Raw genomic sequence first — 20588 nt, forward strand, 5'->3', positions numbered from 1 at the left:
TTCACTGACAGCTCTAATGAGAACTAATAAGACTCTAGGAGAACAATATAATGGCAGAAAATATACAGAGAACCTGTTTCAAATCTCATAGAAAAGGTTCACCTGTTGTGATAATGTGATAAATTGTCCTCAAGGTTGTCCCATATATACTCGAACCAATAACCAACACAATTAGGGACTTAACTCCTTGATGGCAATAAACTCAAGTAAACTTTAATGAAATGGCATTATTTATTCCCAAAATAATTCTGCCAGCACAGTTAACCCTAACCCATAAAAACACTTCCAAATATATAATTTTTGTACACACTTTTAAACTCAAATATAAAAGGCTTAAAATATCAGATGTGGCTTCCGATTTGCATTTGGGTATATCTGATGTCCAAAACGATATATGATTGAACAATGACCATTATGTTTGAACCCTGCTGTTATTGAAGTTTATATAAATAATTAGTAGTGACCAACAGACTTGTTCTCAATGTATGTGGCAGACAACCCCTTCTTCTATGGCCAGCTTCTTGATAGAGCATGCACAAACTGTTGTTGTCTGTTGCTAGTATGCAGATAGCATCTGCAAACTGATAGACAATGCTATGTTTCTTTACTGGCAACATCAGACGATCAGTTAGTACAGGATCCTGGAATGAACCACCAAGCAGAAGACTGTTCCGCTACAAGAATAGATTTCTCTCGAGGCCTCAAGACTGGACCTGATGTGCTCTTAAGGGGAAATCCAGTGACATCACAGCAAGTGAAGCTCCAAGTGCTCATGCTGACGTTGTAATGGCATCTTCCATGTTTTATATTTCATGCTTGAATAAATAACAATACATATTGTCAGAACTTAATTAGTATCAATCTCTTATAGTGTTTATATGCCACAGCTGAATTTTGTAGTGCCTAAAGGCATTACATTAGAATTAATATAAATATGATACATATTCTCAGACAAAACAATAATAAAGACCTCACAGTGATTATTCAACTTGCCAATCCCCAAACACATTGTTTCTACAATTTAGTTGTGCCAACAGATCCAATTACTAACAATAATGTGATAAACTAATACGTATATCCTGACAAAACAAATTTACAAAATAAACATCTTTCTTATTTACAAATAAGACTGCAATTTCAACTACCTACTGAGCACAGATTTTTTTTAGGTGTTTAATTTGAAAATATGGTTTTATATTGTAACCAATTTTTTTCAAATCCGCACCTCTTAGGTCCCCATGTTATCAATATCTTGGAAATATTAAACAGAAGAATAGGCATTGTAATAGCAGTATTTTTGTTTTGCAATACAGGTGTGATATTCAGAGTCCCTTTACTCAGAATGCTCCGAATTACAGAATGGCCAGTTCCCATAGACTTTTTCTCTGTAATAATAAAACAGTTATTTTTAGTAGACTTGAGATCTGGATATCCAGATTATCTGGAAAGCCCCTGGTCCTTAGCATTCTGGATAACAGGTCCAATACCTGTACTAGATGACATACTGCAATTTTGTATATCAAGTAGACTTATAGTCAGTGTGATGTCACTTCCGATGTTGCTGAATATCAGCCAATATCACTTACCAAGTATGCACTGCAATTATTTTTGCAAACAAATTATCTTTAGTCAATGTCAATGAATTTCAGCAACAGAATAAAAGAAGCTCATGGGATGCTAATGCCATACATAACACCTTGCACCTTACGGAGGAAGTGACGCCATCTCCGATGTTTGTGCGTTTCATCAATTGCACACAAGTTAAAACAATCAAATTAGTACACACATTACCACACTGCACATTATGCTGGAATGTTATTAAAAATGCATTGTGGGGAAAAAAGGCAATTTGCATTCTTTATTAAATTCTTTATTTCCTTCAAAGCTACATTAACTTATCATAAATACTGTATGCTATGATCAGAGAATTCAGAGGGAAATACACTGCTTGCTAATGAGTTTACTAAATTAGATTTGTTTCGATTTGCTTCCAATTTCATTTTTTCTTTTGTCCTATTTCTTAACATTAAATGTGTTTATTTATTGGTAACCACCCCAATAGAAGTAGCATTTGCAGGTATACATTATAATCTGGGCTTTGTTCAGTCTGCTATGCAGTCATTTATTCAGAAAGTGTTTTTTTTTTCCATGGGGAGAGGATGTTGACATGGATGAGAAGGATATGATGTCATCAGCAAGGGACAATGATTATGTCATCAGTGTGGGTTTTCCCTCCATTTTGGGTTTATAAGGGATTGAGCTGTTTGCTTTCGTAATTTTGTCAGTGAAGTCAAAAGACTGTGAACATGGCTGTCCACTGGTATAGATCCTGTGGCTCTCCTATCTGGTATTTAGATATGTGTATGTATATTTGTAAATTTATAGTACAAGTCTATACTCTAATATCAATGCTGATAAAGCTGCTGTTGTATTATATAGTTTTTTTATCTTGTAATATCACAATCATAACATCAGTGCCATACTGTATAACTGTAATTTATGAACAGGTTTCTGCTAATCAAAAATTGCACAATGAATCCTGTGTAATGTAATGCCCATGTAAGTATATAGTGTCTGGAAACTTGATATCTTGAAATCTCTGAAATTTAAGGAAGGCCATCTTCTATAAGGTTTATTTTATGTAAACTGTAATGTTTAAAAATGATTCCCTTCTTTGTTGTAAGATTAAATACAAGGTACTGTTTAGTGTAATTTACTCAGCTTGCATAAATCCTACAGATGGCAAAAAAATCCTACTGGAATTATTTTAGAATGAAATCATTCTAGTTTAATTAAAATTAGTTTTTTCCAATTATGGAAACATCCCTTATCCAGAAAAACATAGTACCCTATACCTGTATTGCCTTTCAAAAGTACATATGATTTTAGTCCCCTTCAGTTCCAATAGTACAACTTGTAATAGGATTCAATGAGCCCAAATGCATACATATACACAGACACACTTCCATATAGAAACAATCACATGTACAGTAACTATTTTCAGTCAGTGTTTTACTAGACACCTTTTTTCTTTGTTTCACTCTTCTAGGCAACTAAATCAGTGCAAATCTCCTAGCAGCCATGCAATTCAATGTATAAAAGAAATGGAGCTGCAGAAAAGGAACTCAAAAGGCTGGTAAGTGTAATGTATCGGAGGAAACTTTAATCTATAGGGCATTGTTATATTCTAACATATACTATATAAAGTTTTTGAATACTGTATTGATGCAGTTGTACCAAACAGAACTACTACATGCAATGCTGAAATATATGAGCTGGCTCTCACTAACAGGTAAGGGGGCTTGTGGTTAAGATGGATGCTTAGACTGATTTAGATCTGCTTGAAAGTATGCTTCTTTATATAGATTTGTCACATGTAAAACAATGATCCCCATTCTAAAGTGTGAATCATCCTTAGCAGGTGAGCGAGGATACTAATGCTTATTATTGTGTATAGGAAGCAATTGATTGGTTTATAAGAATATGTGAGTGTGCTTCTCCCATCGGCATATCCTTTATGCTACAGGTTGGGACGTTTAAGAAAACAATGGCTGCACTGGTGATTGAAGCTTATTCAGGTGAATGTTGATGCTTGTATTGGATATACCACTGTAGCTGTAGATTTGTATAGATGTGTAGTGAAGTGTCGATCATTAACCTGTTTTTTTTGTTTTTTTTAAAGCTTAGGTTTGTTTTTTTTAGGCTTGGTCCCTATCCTTGACGCTGTCCTGCAAAGGAACTATTCCTTTTAGTAGGGTTTCAGAAAAAGACCTGCATTGTTTTAACATGTATATTCCTTTAATAGACTGGACCCTGGTTTAGATAAAGCCCTGCCCTTCAGGTGCTTCAGATGTAGCCAAAAATGTAAAGGATTTTGGTGCTAGTAGTGGCATATAAGAATTGGGCTGGGTATAGAGTGCTTTCTTCTGCCTGAGCATTTTTGTTGTACAGATTGGGCCTTCATTTAGAAGTGATGAGGGTCTATGGTCTAAAGGCACTTCAGCCTTGGCAGTGGGTATTCTGTTCACCTTTGTATTATAGGATGGCCTTTGCTTAGGGAAATATTTATCTCCAGAGGCGCTTCAGTTTTGATTGTTGGTTAGGAATGAAGGTGCTTGAGGCAGTGAGCAGGCATTTGGTTTATGGGGCATCTTTCTTTTGCAGGCTGCACCCTAATGAGGCAATAAACCTGTTCCAGAGGCAAATCAACCTTTTAAGATGGATTCCTCAACTTGCACACCATAGTGCTTTTTCTGCTTGGGCATCTTTTTGTGTTACAGGTCAGAATTGCTGTGCCACAGAAGATCTTTACCATTGGAAGGTGATTATTCTTTTACATATTCCACAATAATCATTCTTATTAGGAGGCTTTTCTGCCTGTGCTTGCAGGTGAGTGTTCTACCCTGTTACAGGTACCAGCAAAACCAGACTGATTTAAATACTTCCAAGTATCTTTCAGCCTTTTCTTTGTTTCATAGGATGGCATTTGCTTTGAAAATATTTTTTGGACTGCTGGAGCTTGTGATTTGTGTGTAAGTAGAGGAATAGATATGCATGGATATGGAAAGATCAGCATTAAATCTTTGTTTTTACAGGTTTTCCTAGTTTGTTTTACTTCAGCCTTGCCATGTTTGCCAGAGATCAGAAAAGTGTGATCCTATATCTTATGGTATGTATGAGTGGATCGATGATGGTGCTTTGTTTTACAGATTGCACCCTGGTGCTGGAAAGTGCAGCAGCAGAAATAATCCTGCACTGCTGGCATTTGTGATCAGTGTGTGAGTAAAGGAATAGAGGTACATGGATAAAGAGCTTTATTTATTCCAAAGGTCTTTGTTTTGCAGGTTGAACAGAGTGTAGAAGGTCTAGTATCAGATGCATATAACATTGGACTGCGGAAGCATACCATCAGAATGTGAGTAAAGAAATAGCTGTGCATAAATAATGAGAAATTATTCAGCAGGCCATCTTTTGTTTTTACAGATTTTTCTGGTTTGCCAAACATCTGACCCCTGTGGATTTCAGGTTCAGCAGATTATATGGGATCCTTTCTTTTGGTAGGTATGAGAGGATGGAGAAATGTTTTATGATGTTACAATTCAGCACAGGCATCTTTGTCTTACAGGCTGGATCCAGTATAGGTCTAGTACCAGATGAAGATAATCATGGACAACTAGAGCTTTTGATTGGTATGTGAGTAGATCAATTCATGTGCATGCATTAGGAGAGAAATTCTTCAACCCTGGCATATATTTAACCTTGGCAGGTTACGAGGCATCCTCTTTCTTTGGCTAAGTGTATGGACAAATTATGTATTTTCTTTTTGTAACTTACAATTTTTATTAAGAAATTTGGGGGGTACAGAAAGGAAGAGGGGAGGGGGTTAGCAATTTCACTTCCACAGGTGGACAGAGCATAGTAAAACATGTTGTATCCTTGATTATACATTTGCCGTCTGTTACAGTCATGTATTGGAGTGAAAGGAAAAGGAGAAAAAGAGGAAGAGGACACTGAATGGGAAATATATGGGTGAAAAAGGGGGGAGGTACTCAAGTTTAAGTTTGTGTTGGCTGTGTGAGTAGGTCCCAGGGTGACCATATTTTTACACACAGTGGAGTTCTATTTTGTAGCCGGGCTAGATTGTATTCAAATTGTTTGATGTAATTGATTTTTTGTTTTACTTCTGAGAGTGAGGGGATAGCGATTGTCTTCCATTTGGCTGCAATGGAAATGTGGGCCACCGAGAGTATCTGGTTGACCCGTTTCTGTGTATGTTTTGATAGTTGTTTGTATGGCTTACCTAGGAGTAGGGTGGTAATGTCTTTTTCTAGAGGTGCAAGCGTGATCTGGCGTAGTAGTGCCAGGACTTTGTCCCTTGATACAACCATACTGGGACAATGCCAGAAGATGTGAGGTAAGTCTCCGGGTTGCCCGCATTCCCTCCAGCAATAGGGAATAGTGCATGGAGTTTGACTGGCGTATGGTACCAAAACATGACTATTTTATAAATGTTTTCTTGTTGCTTTACACATGTAATGCCTCGTTTCATATTGTCCCATATGGATTCCCATTCAGTTTCCTCAAGTTCTCTGCCTATGCAAGTCTCCCATTTGTGCATATAGTGGTGTTTGTAGTTCTCCTCTGTGGAAGGATTGACCAACATTTTGTAAATAGCGGAGAACAGGCCTCTTTGAGGGAGGCCACGGACCGCCAAGCGTTCAAAAGGTAATTATGTATATTCTTAATCCTGGGGATTTACTTGTTTTTACAGATATTCTTGTTTTGGCTAATTTCTGGCTGCTGTGGCATTTCAACATTTGGCAAATTATATGGGATGTGCTTCTTTATGTAGGTAAAAGTTGACGGACAAATTAATTATGATGATGTTACACTTCAGCATGGGCAAATTGGTTTTATATCTAGCATAAAAGGCCTAGTAGGGGATGCAGATAACCTTGGACTGACTAAGCCTATGACTTGTACTGTATGTGAGTTGAAGAATAAATGTGCATGGATAAGGATGCATTTAGGATTCAGGGAACATTTCAATACTTCTGCCTTTGCATTTTATGCAGAATCCTATGTCTTTTGGGAGGTGTAACAGTATGGAGAAATTATGGCATTATTCTTCAGCACCTTTGTTTTATAGTTTGGGCCCTGGTGCAACAAAGTCCAGCAGCAGATCTTGGACTCCTGAAGTTTATGATCATCCTTTTAGTAAAGGAATATGTTTCTATGGATAAGCAAGAGTTATGCCTTAGCTTAAAAAATCTTTTTGTATTTAGTTTCTTCTAGCTGCTGTGGAATTTAAACGTTGGCAAATTACATGTGCTTCTATTTCATTTGGTAAGTATGAGTGGATGGAAAAGTTAATTATGATTGTATTTAGTACATCTTTTTTTCACAATTTGGATCCAGTACACAAAGTTGTGCAACAAATGCAGATAACCATTGTCTGCTGGACCTTGTGATTTGTATTTGAGTAAAGGTATAGATGTGCATGCATAAGAAAGATTTTTCAGGCTGTGGATCTTTTGCCTTTGTTTTCCTAGGTGCAGTATCTTATTTCTTTTTGAAAGTATGAGAGGAAAGGACAAATTATGATTCTGGCAATCTTTAACCCTGGCATCTTTGTTTTACAGATTGGACCCTGGAGTTGAAAAAGTGAAACAACAAAAATAATCTTAAACTACTGGAGTTTGTGATCAATGTGTGAGTAAAGGAATAGGTGTACATGGATAGAGTTTATTCCAGACATCTTTGTTTTGCAGGTTGGACCAAGTTTAGAAGGTCAGATGTAGATAACCTAGGATTACTGAAGCATGCCATCAGAATGTGAGTAATGGAATAGCTGTGCATGAATTTTTTGTTTTTACAGATTTTCCTGGTTTGCAAAACATCTGGCCCCTGTGGATTTCAGGCTTAGCAGAATATGTTGCATCCTCCTTATTTTGGTAGGTTTTGAGAGGATGGAGAAATGTTTTATAATAATCTTCAGCACAGAAACCTTAGTCTTACAGGTTGGATCCATTATAGGTCTAGTAGCAGATGCAGATAATCATGGACTTCTGGAGCTTGTGATTGGTATGTGAGTAGATTAATTCATGTGTATGCATTAGGAGAGAAATTCTTCAACAGACGTACAGATTATACAGATGTTCATAGTTTGGCAAATGTCGAGCTGCTGTGGAGTTTCAACCTTGTTAGATTACTTGGAATCTTTCATTTTGGTAGGTATAAATGGATGGACTAATTATATAATGTATTTGTTTTTACAGGTTTTCCTGGTTTGGCGATCGCCTGCTTGTTGTGATACTTCAGCCTTGGCAGGTTACATTGGGATCCTATGTCTTTTGGAAGGTAAGAATGAATAGAGTAATTATGGTGTTAATATACTTCAGCCTGGGCACCTTTGTTTTACAGGTTGGACCGCTGGACATTTGGACCGCTGGACCCTGATATGTATGTGAGTATAGGTATAGATGTACATGGATAAGTCAGGAATTTTCAGCCCTGGCAGATATTTGTTTTTACAGATCTTTCTAGTTTGTCAAACATCTGGTTGCTGTTCAATTTTCAGCCTTAGAAAATTACATGGGATTCTCTTTCTTCAGTAGGTATGAGTGGATGGACAAAAGTATGATATATTATAATAGAATTTTTTAATCCTGGGCATTTATTTTTACAGGATTTCCTGCTTTTGTAAACTTCTGACTGCTGTTAAATTTAAGCCTTGGCAGAATATGTGGGATCCTATTAGGTATGAATTGACATCTTTGTTTTACAGGTTGAATCCAGTATAGAAGGTCCAGTAGCAGATGCCCTTGGACTGATGGAGCTTGTGAGTAGATTCATTCATGTGCATACACAAGAGATTCCAGGTTTTCCAGGTTTTGTGTGTGTGCTTTGGAGTTTTAGCATTGGCAGATTACGTTCTTTTGGGTAGGTATGAGCATATGGAGAAATTAATTATGGTGTTATTTTTCAGATGAGCATCTTTGTTTTACAGATTGGGCCCTCATGTTGGAAAGTGTAACAGAAGCAATCTTGGACTGCTGGAGTTTTTGATCAATGTGTGAGTAAAGCAATAGATGGACATGGATAAAGAGTTTATTCAAGATGTCTGTGTGTTGCAGGTTGGACCAAGTGTAGAAGGTCAGATGCAGATAACCTAGGATTGTTGAAGCACATCATTATAATGTGAGTAAAGGAATATTTGTGCCTAAATAATGAGAAATTATTCAGCAGGCCATCTTTGTTTTTACAGATTTTCCTGGTTTCCAAACATCTGGCCCCTGTGGATATCAGGTTTAGCAGATTGTGAGATCCTCTTTATTTTGGTAGGTATGAGAGGATGGAGAAATGTTTTATGATGTTACAATTCAGCACAGGCATCTTTGTCTTACAGGTTGGATCCAGTATAGGTGCAGTACCAGATGCAGATAATCATAGACTTCTGGAGATTGTGGTTGGTATGTGAGTAGATGAATTCATGTGCATGTATTAGGAGATACATTCTTCAACCCTGGCATATCTTTGTTTATACAGATGTTCATGGTTTGGCAAACATCTGGCTGCTGTGTAATTTGAACCTTTGCAGGTAACGTGTCATCCTCTTTCTTAGGTAGATATAAATGGATGGACTAATTATGTCATTTATTTGTTTTTACAGGTATGGCGATCCCCTGGTTGCTGTGATACTTCAGCCTTGGCAGGTCACATTGGGATCCTATTTCTTTTGGAAGGTAAGAATGAATAGAGTAATTATGGTGTTGACATACTTCAGTGTGGGCATCTTTGCTTTACAGGTTGGATCTAACATAGAAAGCCTAGCAGCAAATGTAGATACCTTTGGACTGCTGCACCCTGATATGTATGTGAGTAAAGGTATAGATGTACATGGATAAGTAGAGAATTGTCAGCCCTGGCATATTTTGTTTTTAGAGATTTTTCTAGTTTGTGAAACATCTGGCTGCAGTTCAATTTCAGCCTTAGAAGATTACATGGGATTCTCTTTCTTGGGTAGGTATGAGTGGATGGAGAAAATTATAATAGAATTTTTTAATCCTGGGTATTTATTTTTACAGGATTTCCTGCTTTTGTAAACATCGGACTGCTGTTGAGTTTCAACCTTGGCAGAATATATGGGATCCTATTAGGTATGAATGGATGGACAAATTAACTTTGATTTAAGGTTTTAACACAGGCATCTTTGTTTTACTGGTTGGATCCCTTATAGAAGGTGTAGTAGCAGATGCAGATAACATTGTATTCCGTGTCAGACTGGGATGCCAGGGCCCCACCAGAAAATCCTAGACCATGTGCCCACTCTCCAAACTATTTTTCATTCACTTCTCACTCAACCTCTAACTTTTTTTATAGTTTTTTTTTTCTTTACATTCTATAATCTATTCTTTATATTTAGTCTTTGTTCCCATAGAGAAATAGGGAATGACCATAAATTAGGCCAAATTGTTAGGATCGGGAGGGGCCCACTGGGAGTTTTCCTGGTATCCCTGTGAGCTAGTTCGACACTTGGACTGATGGAGTCATTCATGTGCATGCATAAGAAGAAGTATTCTTCAGCCTTGGCATATTTTTATAGGTTTTCCTGGTTAGGGAAATGTCTGACTGCTCTGGAGTTTTAACCTTGGCAGATTACATGTGCTTCTATTTCTTTTGAATAGGTATGAGTAGACTGAGAAATTAATTATGGAGAATTTTTCAGCTGTGCATCTTTTTGTTTTACAGATTGAGCCCTCATATTAGAAAGTGTAACAGAAGTAACCTTGGACTGCTATAGTTTGCGATCAATGTGTGAGTAAAGGAATAGATGGACATGGATAAAGAGTTTATTACAGACATCTTTGTTTTACAGGTTGGACTAAGTGTCACATGCAGATAACCTAGGATTACTGAAGCATGCCATCAGAATGTGAGTAAATGAATATTTGTGCATAAATAATGATAAATTATTCAGCAGGCCATCTTTGTTTTTACACATTTTCCTAGTTTGACCAACATCTGGCCCCTGTGGATTTCAACCTTAGCAGATTATGTGGGATCCTCTTTATTTTGGTAGGTATGAGAGGATGGAGAAATGTTTTATGATGTTACAATTCAGCACAGGCATCTTTGTCTTACAGGTTGGATCCAGTATAGGTGTAGTACCAGATGCAGATAATCATAGACTTCTGGAGCTTGTGGTTGGTATGTGAGTAGATGAATTCATGTGCATGCATAAGTAAAGAAATTCTTCAACCCTGGCATATCTTTGTTTATACAGATATTCATGGTTTGGTCTGGCTGCTGTATAATTTCAACCTTTGCAGTTAATGTGGCATCCTCTTTCTTTGGTAGGAATAACTTGATAGACAAATGAATTATGATGCTATTCTTAAGCCTGGCCAGTTATTTATTTTTACAGATTTTTCTGGTTTGGCAAACATCTAACTGTTGTGGAGTTTTCAATCTTGGCAGATTACATGGAATCCTTTCTTTTGGTAGGTATATATGGATGGACTAATTAATTATGTAATTCTTAAGTCCGGTCATTTAATTGTTTTTACAGGTTTTCTTGGTTTGGTGATCACCTGGTTGCTGTGATACTTCAGCCATGGCAGGTCACATTGGGATCCTATTTCTTTTGGAAGGTAAGAATAAATAGATAAATTATGGTGTTGACATATTTTAGCATGGGCATCTTTGTTTTACAGGTCGGACTAAGTGTAGAAGGTCACATGCAAATAACCTAGGATTGTTGAAGCATGCCATTAGAACGTGAGTAAAGGATTAGCTGTGCATAAATAATGACAAATTCTTCAGCAGGCCATCTTTGTTTTTACAGATTTTCCTGGTTTGCAAAACATCTGGCCCTTGTTGATTTCAGTATTAGCAGATTGCCTCTTTATTTTGGTAGGTATGAGTTGACGGAAAAATTATGTTGCTAGTCTTCAGCACAGGTATCTTTGTTTTACAGGTTGGATCCAGTATAAAAGGTCTAGTAGCAGAGGCTTGGACTGATTGAGCTTGTGAGTAGATTCATTGATGTGCATGCATAAGAGAGATTCTTCAGCCTTGGCTTTTTTTTTTTTTATACAGGTTTTCCTGGTTTGGCAAAGGTCTGGCCACTGGCGTTTTAGTCTTTGAAAATTACAAAATTACGTGTGCTCCTATTTCTTTTGGGTAGGTATGAGTAGATGGAGAAATTAATTATAGTGTAATTTTTCAGCTGTATCTTTTTTTTTTTTACAGATTGGGCCCTGGTGCTGGAAATTACAAATAATCTTGGACTGTTGGAGTTTGTGATCAGTGTGTGAGTAAAGGAATAGACGTACATGGATAATGTCTTTGTTTTGCAGGTTGGACAGAGTGTAAAAGGTAAGACAGGGTCTCAATGTGGGGGTGCAAGGCCCACTGGGGCTTCTGCCTCAGGGGGCCCCCACCACCCGTCTAACTCCCACCTCAAGCAAGCGTAAAGTAAAATTTTCTGCAGCGGCAGCAGGTCAGAGGTCCTGTCCAACCCTGTGGAATACCAGTGCATAAATGAGAAATTCTTCAGCAAGTCATATTTATTTTTACAGATTTTGCTGGTTTTCAAACATCTGGCCCCTGTGGATTTCAGGTTTAGCAGATTACATTGGGATCCTCTTTTTGGTGAGTAGACTAACTCATGTGCATGCATAAGAAGAGAGATTCTTCAGCCTTGGCATTTATTTGTTTTTACAGATTTTCCTGTGGTATTCCAATCTTGGTAGGTTATGGAAAATCTTATTCCTTTTGGTAGCTGTGAGTTGATGGACAAATTATTTAGGATGCTACTTCTAATGTTTTGTGAGAGGGGATATGGTAACCTGGGTTCCTTGTTTTACAGATTTTATCTAGGGATTGCCATAGAGGAGCCTCAGCTGTGGCTGGTGAATGGGTTTTGACTTTGTGATGGTCTCAAGGCCAAAGGCTTATGCTGTTTTTTTAGTCTGGATTGTGGTTTAGGAATTATCCTTCTAAGAAGATTTTTTTATTGTTGAGGAATACCTGTTCAGTTTGCAAGATTGATTGGTTATTTTGAGTGTTCTGCTCACTGGATTGGGCCTGGACCTTGGCAGGTCTAGTGCTTTGCTCACTCATTTAATAGTACTAAATGTGGAGTTTTTTTATTTTATCATTTTGTGACGGTGCATTGGTTAACATGCTAGTACATCTTTTCAGGCAAGTAAGTAATTTGCTGGTTTTTGTAGGTGTGTAATTGGAGGGAATGATTGCATGTGCTTTAACCTAGGCTTCTTCTCAGGTTGGGCCTGGTTTAGAAAAATCAGGTGGGTATTTGCAGTTGAATGGTAGATGTAGTATAGATTTTGGCTGCAGAGAATATTTTTAATGTGCATGTGATAGTGTTGCTGCTTTTATAGGTTGAACCCTGGTTTGGAAATAGTTCTGCTACTGTGGCTCCTTAATTTCAGCATGAGAGTGGATTGTGCTTGTGATCAAGGTTTGTGTGGAGTTACTTTTTCATAGTGCCTTCATTTTGTTCTTGAATGTAGTGCCCATCAGCCTGTGTACCTAACTTTCTTTATTTTACTGGTTTGGCCCTAGTTTTGACACATCCACTGTGAAAGTTTTTTGGCAGGTGGTTGTGTTTTTTGTATTAAAGGTTTTTGGGATGATGGAATAGATTGATTTTGGTGTGGTCATGCAGTGTGTTGCTTCAACCTGGGCACTTCATTATTTTACAGGCTGGATCATTGTCATAATTGCAGTTCCATGTTTAAAGGTCAGGAATCCTAGTTATAGTCCATTCCTAAGGCCATAGAAATGCATTTATCCAAAGGAAACAAAGGCACTTTTGAATGAGCAGTTGCTGCTGCAGGCTGGTGTCTGTAGGAAATGCCCCTTTGTAGAGTAGCTTCATCCTTAGCAGATTAATAAGCATGCTTGTTTTAGTGGTACACATGAAGGTGAAGAGATGGCATGCATTTGCAGCGCTGGTTATGCTGTGCAGCCCAGGAGTTCATTAGTTGTAGAAGTTGGGAACTTGTATTCAAGTACTCTGGGCATAAATATTTTTCTCCCTGGCAGGTGAGTGGAGGTTCTGGTACTTTGTGGGTACCGGTTGTGGGTGCTTTACTACTCTAGTGGCATACAAAATTTTATATTGATTTCTGCCTGAAAGTCAGCAGGAATGCTGCTAAGCTGCACATGAGATGAGTTCATGAAGTAAATGTTTCTTCATCATTTGTGCGAGTCCCTCAGCAGTTGCACTAGAAACAAATTGCAAGTAAGTCCTGAGACTTTATTTTAGTGCAGACATTGGTGGATGTAAAATCTTATATCTTTTTGCAGTTTCTGCATGAGATTGTAGTACAGATGACCAGATGGAACAGCATAGTTTGGGGTAAAGTCAATACTGCTAATGCTAGTCGTACTTTTGTTTTACAGGTTACCTGGCTTGCAGCCATTTCCTTATGCTGATGCATGCCCCACCAATTAAGCACCGAAGGCAAGAACCCTTCTACCCTACACCGAACACATCTCAAGGGGATGAGAAACCTGGCATCTCTTCTTTTTCACCCTCCATTCTGTTGGATTTAATATGTTTTAAAATTGTAAAATGTTGTTTTTCATTAAATGCAGACTCTTTACTGTATTTTTTTATTTCTTAGCTTCAATTACATTTCACCTGAAATAAACACTGAACAAAAATGTTAAATACATTAAGTTTGATTCCTAGGTTGCGCAATTGTCCCTAAACTGTGGAAAAAAAAAAAACTGGCCCTAGATTTCACATAAAACATTGAGACCCTCTAATGTCACTGTGGGGGGAAAAAAGCCTAAAAACTCAAGATAACTTTTGGTCAATCTCAGTCATTGCATTTTCCTATATTGTCCATTGTCTCACACACCCCCACCCAGAGGCAGCTCTCATGGTGTTAGTAGGGCTGCCACCTTTCTTAACTAATACCGGCTAGCGGATACAGGAAAGTAGTAGCAGGGTTATGATGTAAAATGGGTGGGGTTATGATGCAAGAGGGGCAGAGTAATGATACCGGCTAGTCTGGTAAAGATAATTAATAAAATGCTCAATTTATTTTTTTGAGAGCAGAGGCTCTAGCTGTGGCAAGTGTTGTGCTAACAAAAGAAAACTGTGTAAATAACTTCTGATTACCTACAAGAAACAAAGATTAAAGTGGCAGCTATTGGTCTTACTTGTACACATGAAAACTTCCATTATTTTTAAGCATAACATCTAAGGGCTCTGGCACACGGGGAGATTAGTCGCCCGCGACAAATCTCCCTGTTCGAGGGCGACTAATCTCCCCGAATTGCCATCCCACCGGCGACAATGTAAGTTGCGGGATGGCACATGCTGCGCAGGCGATTTTGGCAAATTGCCGAAGTTGCCTCGTGAGGCATTTTTGGCGATTTGCCAAAATCACGCCGCCGCGTGTGCCATCCCACCGGCGGCTTACATTTTCGCCAGTGGGATGGCATGGGATGGCAACTCGGGGAGATTAGTCGATCGCGAACAGGGAGATTTGTCGCGGGCGACTAAGCCCTAAGAGCTCTGGAACACGGGGAGATTAGTCGCCCCCGACAAATCTCCCGTGTCTCGGGCAACTAATCACCCCGGATTGCCATCCCACTGGTGAAAATGTAAATCGCCGGTGGGATGGCATACGTGGCGGCGCAATTTCAGTGAGATCGCGCAAGTTACCTCTCGAGGCAACTTGCGCGATCTCACTGAAATCACGCCGCCCGCGTGTGCCATCCCACCGGCGACTTACTCTTTGGCCGGTGGGATGGCAGGTGATGGCAACTCAGGGAGATTAGTCGCCTGAAACACGAGAGATTTGTTGCGGGTGACTAATCTCCCTGTGTGCCAGAGCCCTAAAGGAATAGATAGTTGTGAGGAACACTGGGGGCGGGGCTTAGCTGCAGAGGGCAGGGCAGTCACACTCCACGAAAAACAAAAAAAAATTAAAAACCTTTTTCTCTGACAAAAGCAGGAACTGCAAACAGGGGGGAAATGTGAGAGTCACTTTCAGTGTGCAGTGCCAAGCATAGGCTACCGCGTTTGCTAGAAGCCTATAACCGAGTACAGCGTGTTCCCTTGCTCGTCCCTGCGCCTAATTAAAGTGTAGGTGGAACAATCTCGCGAGATGAGACTTCTGACGTAAAGTCGCTGTGAGGCAGGAGCACTGGGGTCTGATGGTATCAGTGTGGGGCGACGTTTAAGCAGCGATCCGGGGCTTCGGGTTATGTTAAGAAGATCTGGATTGTGCCCTAAAAGGCGGGCCTATCGGGCGGTATGATTAATAATGTTCACAAAGGATTATGAAACATAGTATACATTAGCGGACTCGAAGACGCTCAGACTGTTGCCATGACAGCGAACTCTTCGTTCCATGCCTTGTGGGCGTCAGAAAGTGGGCGTAGCTAAGCTTGAGAATATTGTTTTTGTTGTATTTCAGCGTCAGGGAATACAGGGATGCGTATTAAAAAGTGCCCATAATTTCCCGGGCTATGAGGCTAAGCAGGGTTACTCTTATTGGTCCTATTGTCGTATAATGTAGGAATTCGGTTTAATCAACTAACAATTAAAGTAATTCTATTGCTTCTCTTCACTGACCTAGCTATATAAGATATGATATATTATATAATGAGTTCTTCCATGTGTTATGTTGCAGAGTAAAATACAGCATCATCCCCCTTAAAAAAAAAAAAATTAAACTTGGACTGCATGTGTTAACCTTGTAGCTCAATGTTAGTGGCTGAATTGTGTTACGGGTTAGTTTATCTTAAATGAATAACACATTGTTCTAATCTAAAATTATTAAGTGCCATACACTAGGTAAAGTTTGGCAAATTTGATGTAAAACTACTAAATAGTCTCTCTATCGCTAAAGCTTTAGTGTGACAAACTGTAGTGAACTAAAATCAATCAATCAATCAAACATATAAGGCCTTTTTCATGAGCCACATTGTGCAGCATGCAAAGTGCAGATTTGGCATGTTTTTACCAGTCAAGAAATGTCCTTTTTCTTGAAGTCCATACAGCCGCACTTATGGGGTTACAGCCCCCTCACTGATAGGACAGGCAAGAGCCAATTACCAGCACAAAGTTATAATAGCCCCCTCGTACCCCCATTCCCTTGTGTTATTAAACGTACACTGAGTCATGCTGAATATTTTATTAGGGCGGGATTAATTGTGCTGCTGTATGGGCTTCAAGGAAAAGGAAATTATGGAAAGTATACATTTTGTTTTTCCTTGATGCCCTATACAGCAGCACTTATGGGGACTTAACAAGCCCATCGGGTAGGGAAAAAACAACGAAGGTTTTGAAAACACCGACTAAAGAACTGCTCTCCCAAAGGCTGCCTCCTGTGAAGTCTCGATGTCCAGTCTGTAGTGCTTAGTGAATGTATGGACATAAGACCATGTTGCAGCCTTACAAATTTGTTCAGCTGGGGCTAGTAGATTTCTATTTGTTAAGATAGAATTAATTATTTTTTCACTTCAACACATATGACATAGTTGTGCTGAAAATGTTTGGTGTTTGGAATTTGTCACTTCCAGCTTAAAAATGATGTCTGCATCTGATTCTTTAGACAGAAGTTCTCTTTGTTTATTAGGCATACACCAAACTCAGTTTTTCGGGGTTGGCCGAACCCCCGAATCCATTGTAAGGCATTTGGCCGAATACCAAACCAAATCCAAATCCTAATAAGCATATGCTAATTAGGATATGGAAGGGTTAAATGTTGAAAATTTTTCCACTTCTGTGTTCACACGGCAACATTTAACCCATCAAATTGTAATTAGCATATGCTAATTAGGATTTGGTTTGGCCAGGACCGTGGATTCAGCCGAATCCGAACCCTGCCGAAAAAGCCAGAATACCGAACCGAATCCTGGATTCGGTGCATCCCTAGTGTTTATTGACACATCTGCTAGTAACCCTGGGGCTACCGCTTTCGGAGGTGGCATTAGTTCCAGGGTTGCCCTATGTCATTAATGAATAGTAGTTGCTTAGCATTACCTTTTTTTCATTAGACAAAATAATTGTATTAGTGAAATGTGTGTTATTTATGGTATCATGTTTGAATGTTGATTCTTTTTTGTTTTAATTATTTTAGGCACTGCCTTTGAAGAGGTATTCCCCTTGAACAATGTCTCATTTTTCTTCTGAGGATGAAGCTTTGCTGCAATCTATGGTTAGACAGTTGCTGTACAGTATAAAAGAGAGATTGGCCAGTGCTCCATCTGTAGAATGTGCTGAAGAGATACTACTGCACTTGGAGGAGACAGATGAACATTTCCACAAGTAACTCTTTCTTTCCTTTAGACTTTGTTTTGTGCCACTGTTGTAGCTGTTGTAGTTCTATAATAGTGACAGTGTTGCAGACGGGCTTATTAGTTATATACAGAAACTGGCGGGGGAGAAAGCACCCTAGCAGCATGACTGATGGAATTATTTTCCATGGTGATTATCGCAAGACACTAGAGGGCTGATTTGTCAAGTTTAAATCTGAATTTTTACCAAAATTTTAATTTTTCTTTGACCAAATTTAAGTTTAGAAAACTCAAATGTAAAACCTTGGTATCTAAAAGCTTATGAGTTTATGTAGAGGTCAGTGGGAGTTGTCCTACAAAATTCTTTCAATCCAAGTTTTTTAAAAAAATTTTTAGAGCTTGTAGATCCATTAAAAATGAAGAGTAGAATGCAGATTCACTGCACTTACGTTTTTTCAGGTTTTTACTTCACCAGGTTTTTGATATACAGTACAATAAATAAGCACACACATTCATTCATTCGTTATTCAAATAAAAAAAACCTCTACAATATACAAATTTGAATTTTGATAAATTCTTCCCCAGGTTATTTACTGATACCACAGAAGTGCAAAACACTATGGGACACAAAAGTGCATACTTAAAAAATATCAATAAATAAGTCTTTTTTTTATAGCAATTACATTTATGGCTAATGGCTAATTTTAAATGCTCAGAGTTGACACACTTACATGAGCTCACTTGAAACTTAAAAAAAAAAAAAAAAAAACATATTTTTTTACACAGACATACACTTACACAAACTGAGAAAAAAAAATCATATTAGCTTGCCTGTGACAGACACAGGTCATTTCCCCATCCCCTTTATAAGGTGACTGTGTCATTTTACCGCTCCTTGTTCCCTGTTAAAGAGTTGGATTTTGGATTTGAAGTCCCTCTGTTCTCCATTGTCAGCCAATTGAATTAAGAACTGCCCTTAAATTTACTTTATACTGTGATAAATATTCAGGAAAAAAAATGACAGGCATAGGGTATTTAACACACTCAGCAAACTGTAATGAAACATGTCAGGAAGCTTGCATGGAGAAAGGAATATCTCAAATGAATAATCTCGTATAGGAGTATGTTTTTTTTATTTAAAAAAAAGCCTATATAACAGTTTTCCAAATAACCAAAATCTGTCACAATAATCCCCTTATCTTTATGTATATTTTATTCTGAAGATACTGTTCTACAAGGCTGACATACAGCTGACTGGTTAAACTATAACACCTGCCTCTTTACTCCCAGTAAACTAACAATTCTTATGTTTTATTTCAGCTATGAACTCGTCAAATACCTTCAACAATACATCAAAAGCACCCTTGGGTCTGTAATAGAAGATGAGACAGAAAAATGCACCATTGCACAAAGTCAGGGGGAAGGGCCTGGAAATGATACGCTTGTACATCATGTTACCAGAAGAACCCGGGAATCCAAAGAGTAAGTAGAGTCATAGATTAGTCCATTCACTTCCCTAAAGAGAAGAATTTTATTTTTTAACTTGCTTTTGCATTTCATTCTTTAGTAACTTGTCTGTGTTCAGTAGAAATTAGCATGCTGACATTAGCATGTACGTGTGATCTGTTCATCTGGGACTGAAAGGAGAAAGACTGTTTTCCACATGATGTGTGTGTTTTGCTTGTGCTGGGGGATTTAAAGGAGGCAGTGATTGTATCAGATTGTATCATATTGTATTGAGACTGAGTGTTAGGAGATATCTATGGATATGGATATCTATGGCTGAGCTGAGTTATAGACAGTGATGAGTGAAATGAAATGAAACTAGAGAGATCAAAGTAAGATGCATTCCCTCGGCAGATCATCTTATATAGGGTCAGTGGACAACAAGTAAAAGAATAGCACATTGCTTTTCCAGTGAACAGTTGTATAATTAGGTTATACACATGTGGCCATAGCTAGATCAAAAAAAGGTTGGTAACTGTTTGAAAAGCCTTCCTAAAGTAAATGCAAGGAAAGGAAAACACATTTGGCCCAGTATAATAAAGGGACTGCAAAGCAAACCAGGGATTTCTGCATCCTTTATCATGTGTACCAAAATTACTAAATAAGGTTGATTTAATAAATGTTTTTAGTCTGTGATAATAAACAGTTTTGACTTTGTATTTTTAAGCTAGTAAAATTGTCCTGTGTGCCATGCAGTGGCTTCGAATTTGTTCATGCCAATATGTTATATCGCAAGGACAAAGCAAAGGCAGTGCTTTTCGAAAGTTTTTGTTTACTCTTCTCTGAATCAGTCAGATCAAAACAAAGTACAGGTATGGGACCCGTTATCCAGAATGCTAGGGATCTAGGGTTTTCGGGATAAGGGATCTTATGAATTAAGCCCGATAGGATTAATTATATATATGTAGCTGACCAACAATGTGCTTTTTAATTACTATTAAATAGTAATTAAGTATAAGGGTAAGAACCCACAAAGCTAGTTAGTCGACCGTGATAGATCTCTACTATCGTGGGTTACTAACCGTGGGTTACCAATCACGGGTTACTAACCATTATTAGGGGTTTGAAGGCCAACTGGGGGCTACATTAGAGTGAGGTCCTGGGCGAAATGCTGTGTTTTCCTAGGCATAGTGATCACAAAGCGTTTAGGCGATCTCATGCACCTGTCAAGGCTCTCTTAGGCTTTGGGGATTGAGGGCAGCAGGATATACTGAGGCTAGGAGGCCTTGGGAGACGCAGATCAGCGTGGCGTGTGAACTGGAAGTCGCTTCAGAAAGAATGGCAAGGGT

The 20588-nt window shown here is 38.4% G+C and overlaps 1 protein-coding gene and 1 long non-coding RNA gene across 23 annotated transcripts in view; both read left to right on the plus strand.

The window, feature by feature from the left end:
• The first annotated feature begins 2231 nt into the window (after nucleotides 1–2231).
• LOC116410908 lies at nucleotides 2232–14133 on the plus strand. 20 transcript variants are annotated; one of them, XR_004222745.1, is made up of 10 exons: nucleotides 2232–2361; nucleotides 3050–3136; nucleotides 3527–3578; nucleotides 3703–3864; nucleotides 4165–7966; nucleotides 8288–9659; nucleotides 10252–11531; nucleotides 11755–11815; nucleotides 12084–12156; nucleotides 13936–14133. It is a non-coding gene; the product is annotated as an uncharacterized LOC116410908 (long non-coding RNA). The 20 variants fall into 20 exon arrangements; XR_004222747.1 differs by having other exon boundaries at nucleotides 10252–11280; nucleotides 11480–11531; nucleotides 11755–12156; XR_004222744.1 differs by having other exon boundaries at nucleotides 8288–8972; nucleotides 9049–9100; nucleotides 9173–9659; nucleotides 10252–12156.
• Nucleotides 14134–15509: 1376 nt separating this feature from the next.
• tbc1d32 (TBC1 domain family member 32) overlaps nucleotides 15510–20588 on the plus strand; it is a 47002-nt gene continuing 41923 nt past the window's right edge. Inside the window, exons 1-3 of one of the 3 annotated variants that reach the window (XM_031901477.1) lie at nucleotides 15510–15634; nucleotides 17637–17824; nucleotides 19114–19275. In XM_031901477.1, the coding sequence (XP_031757337.1) occupies nucleotides 17670–17824; nucleotides 19114–19275 (317 nt within the window). In that variant the 5' untranslated portion in view covers nucleotides 15510–15634; nucleotides 17637–17669. 3 annotated transcript variants of the gene reach the window in all.

This window comes from Xenopus tropicalis, chromosome 5 (genome assembly GCF_000004195.4).
Source record: "Xenopus tropicalis strain Nigerian chromosome 5, UCB_Xtro_10.0, whole genome shotgun sequence".
NCBI classification, from domain to species: domain Eukaryota; kingdom Metazoa; phylum Chordata; class Amphibia; order Anura; family Pipidae; genus Xenopus; species Xenopus tropicalis.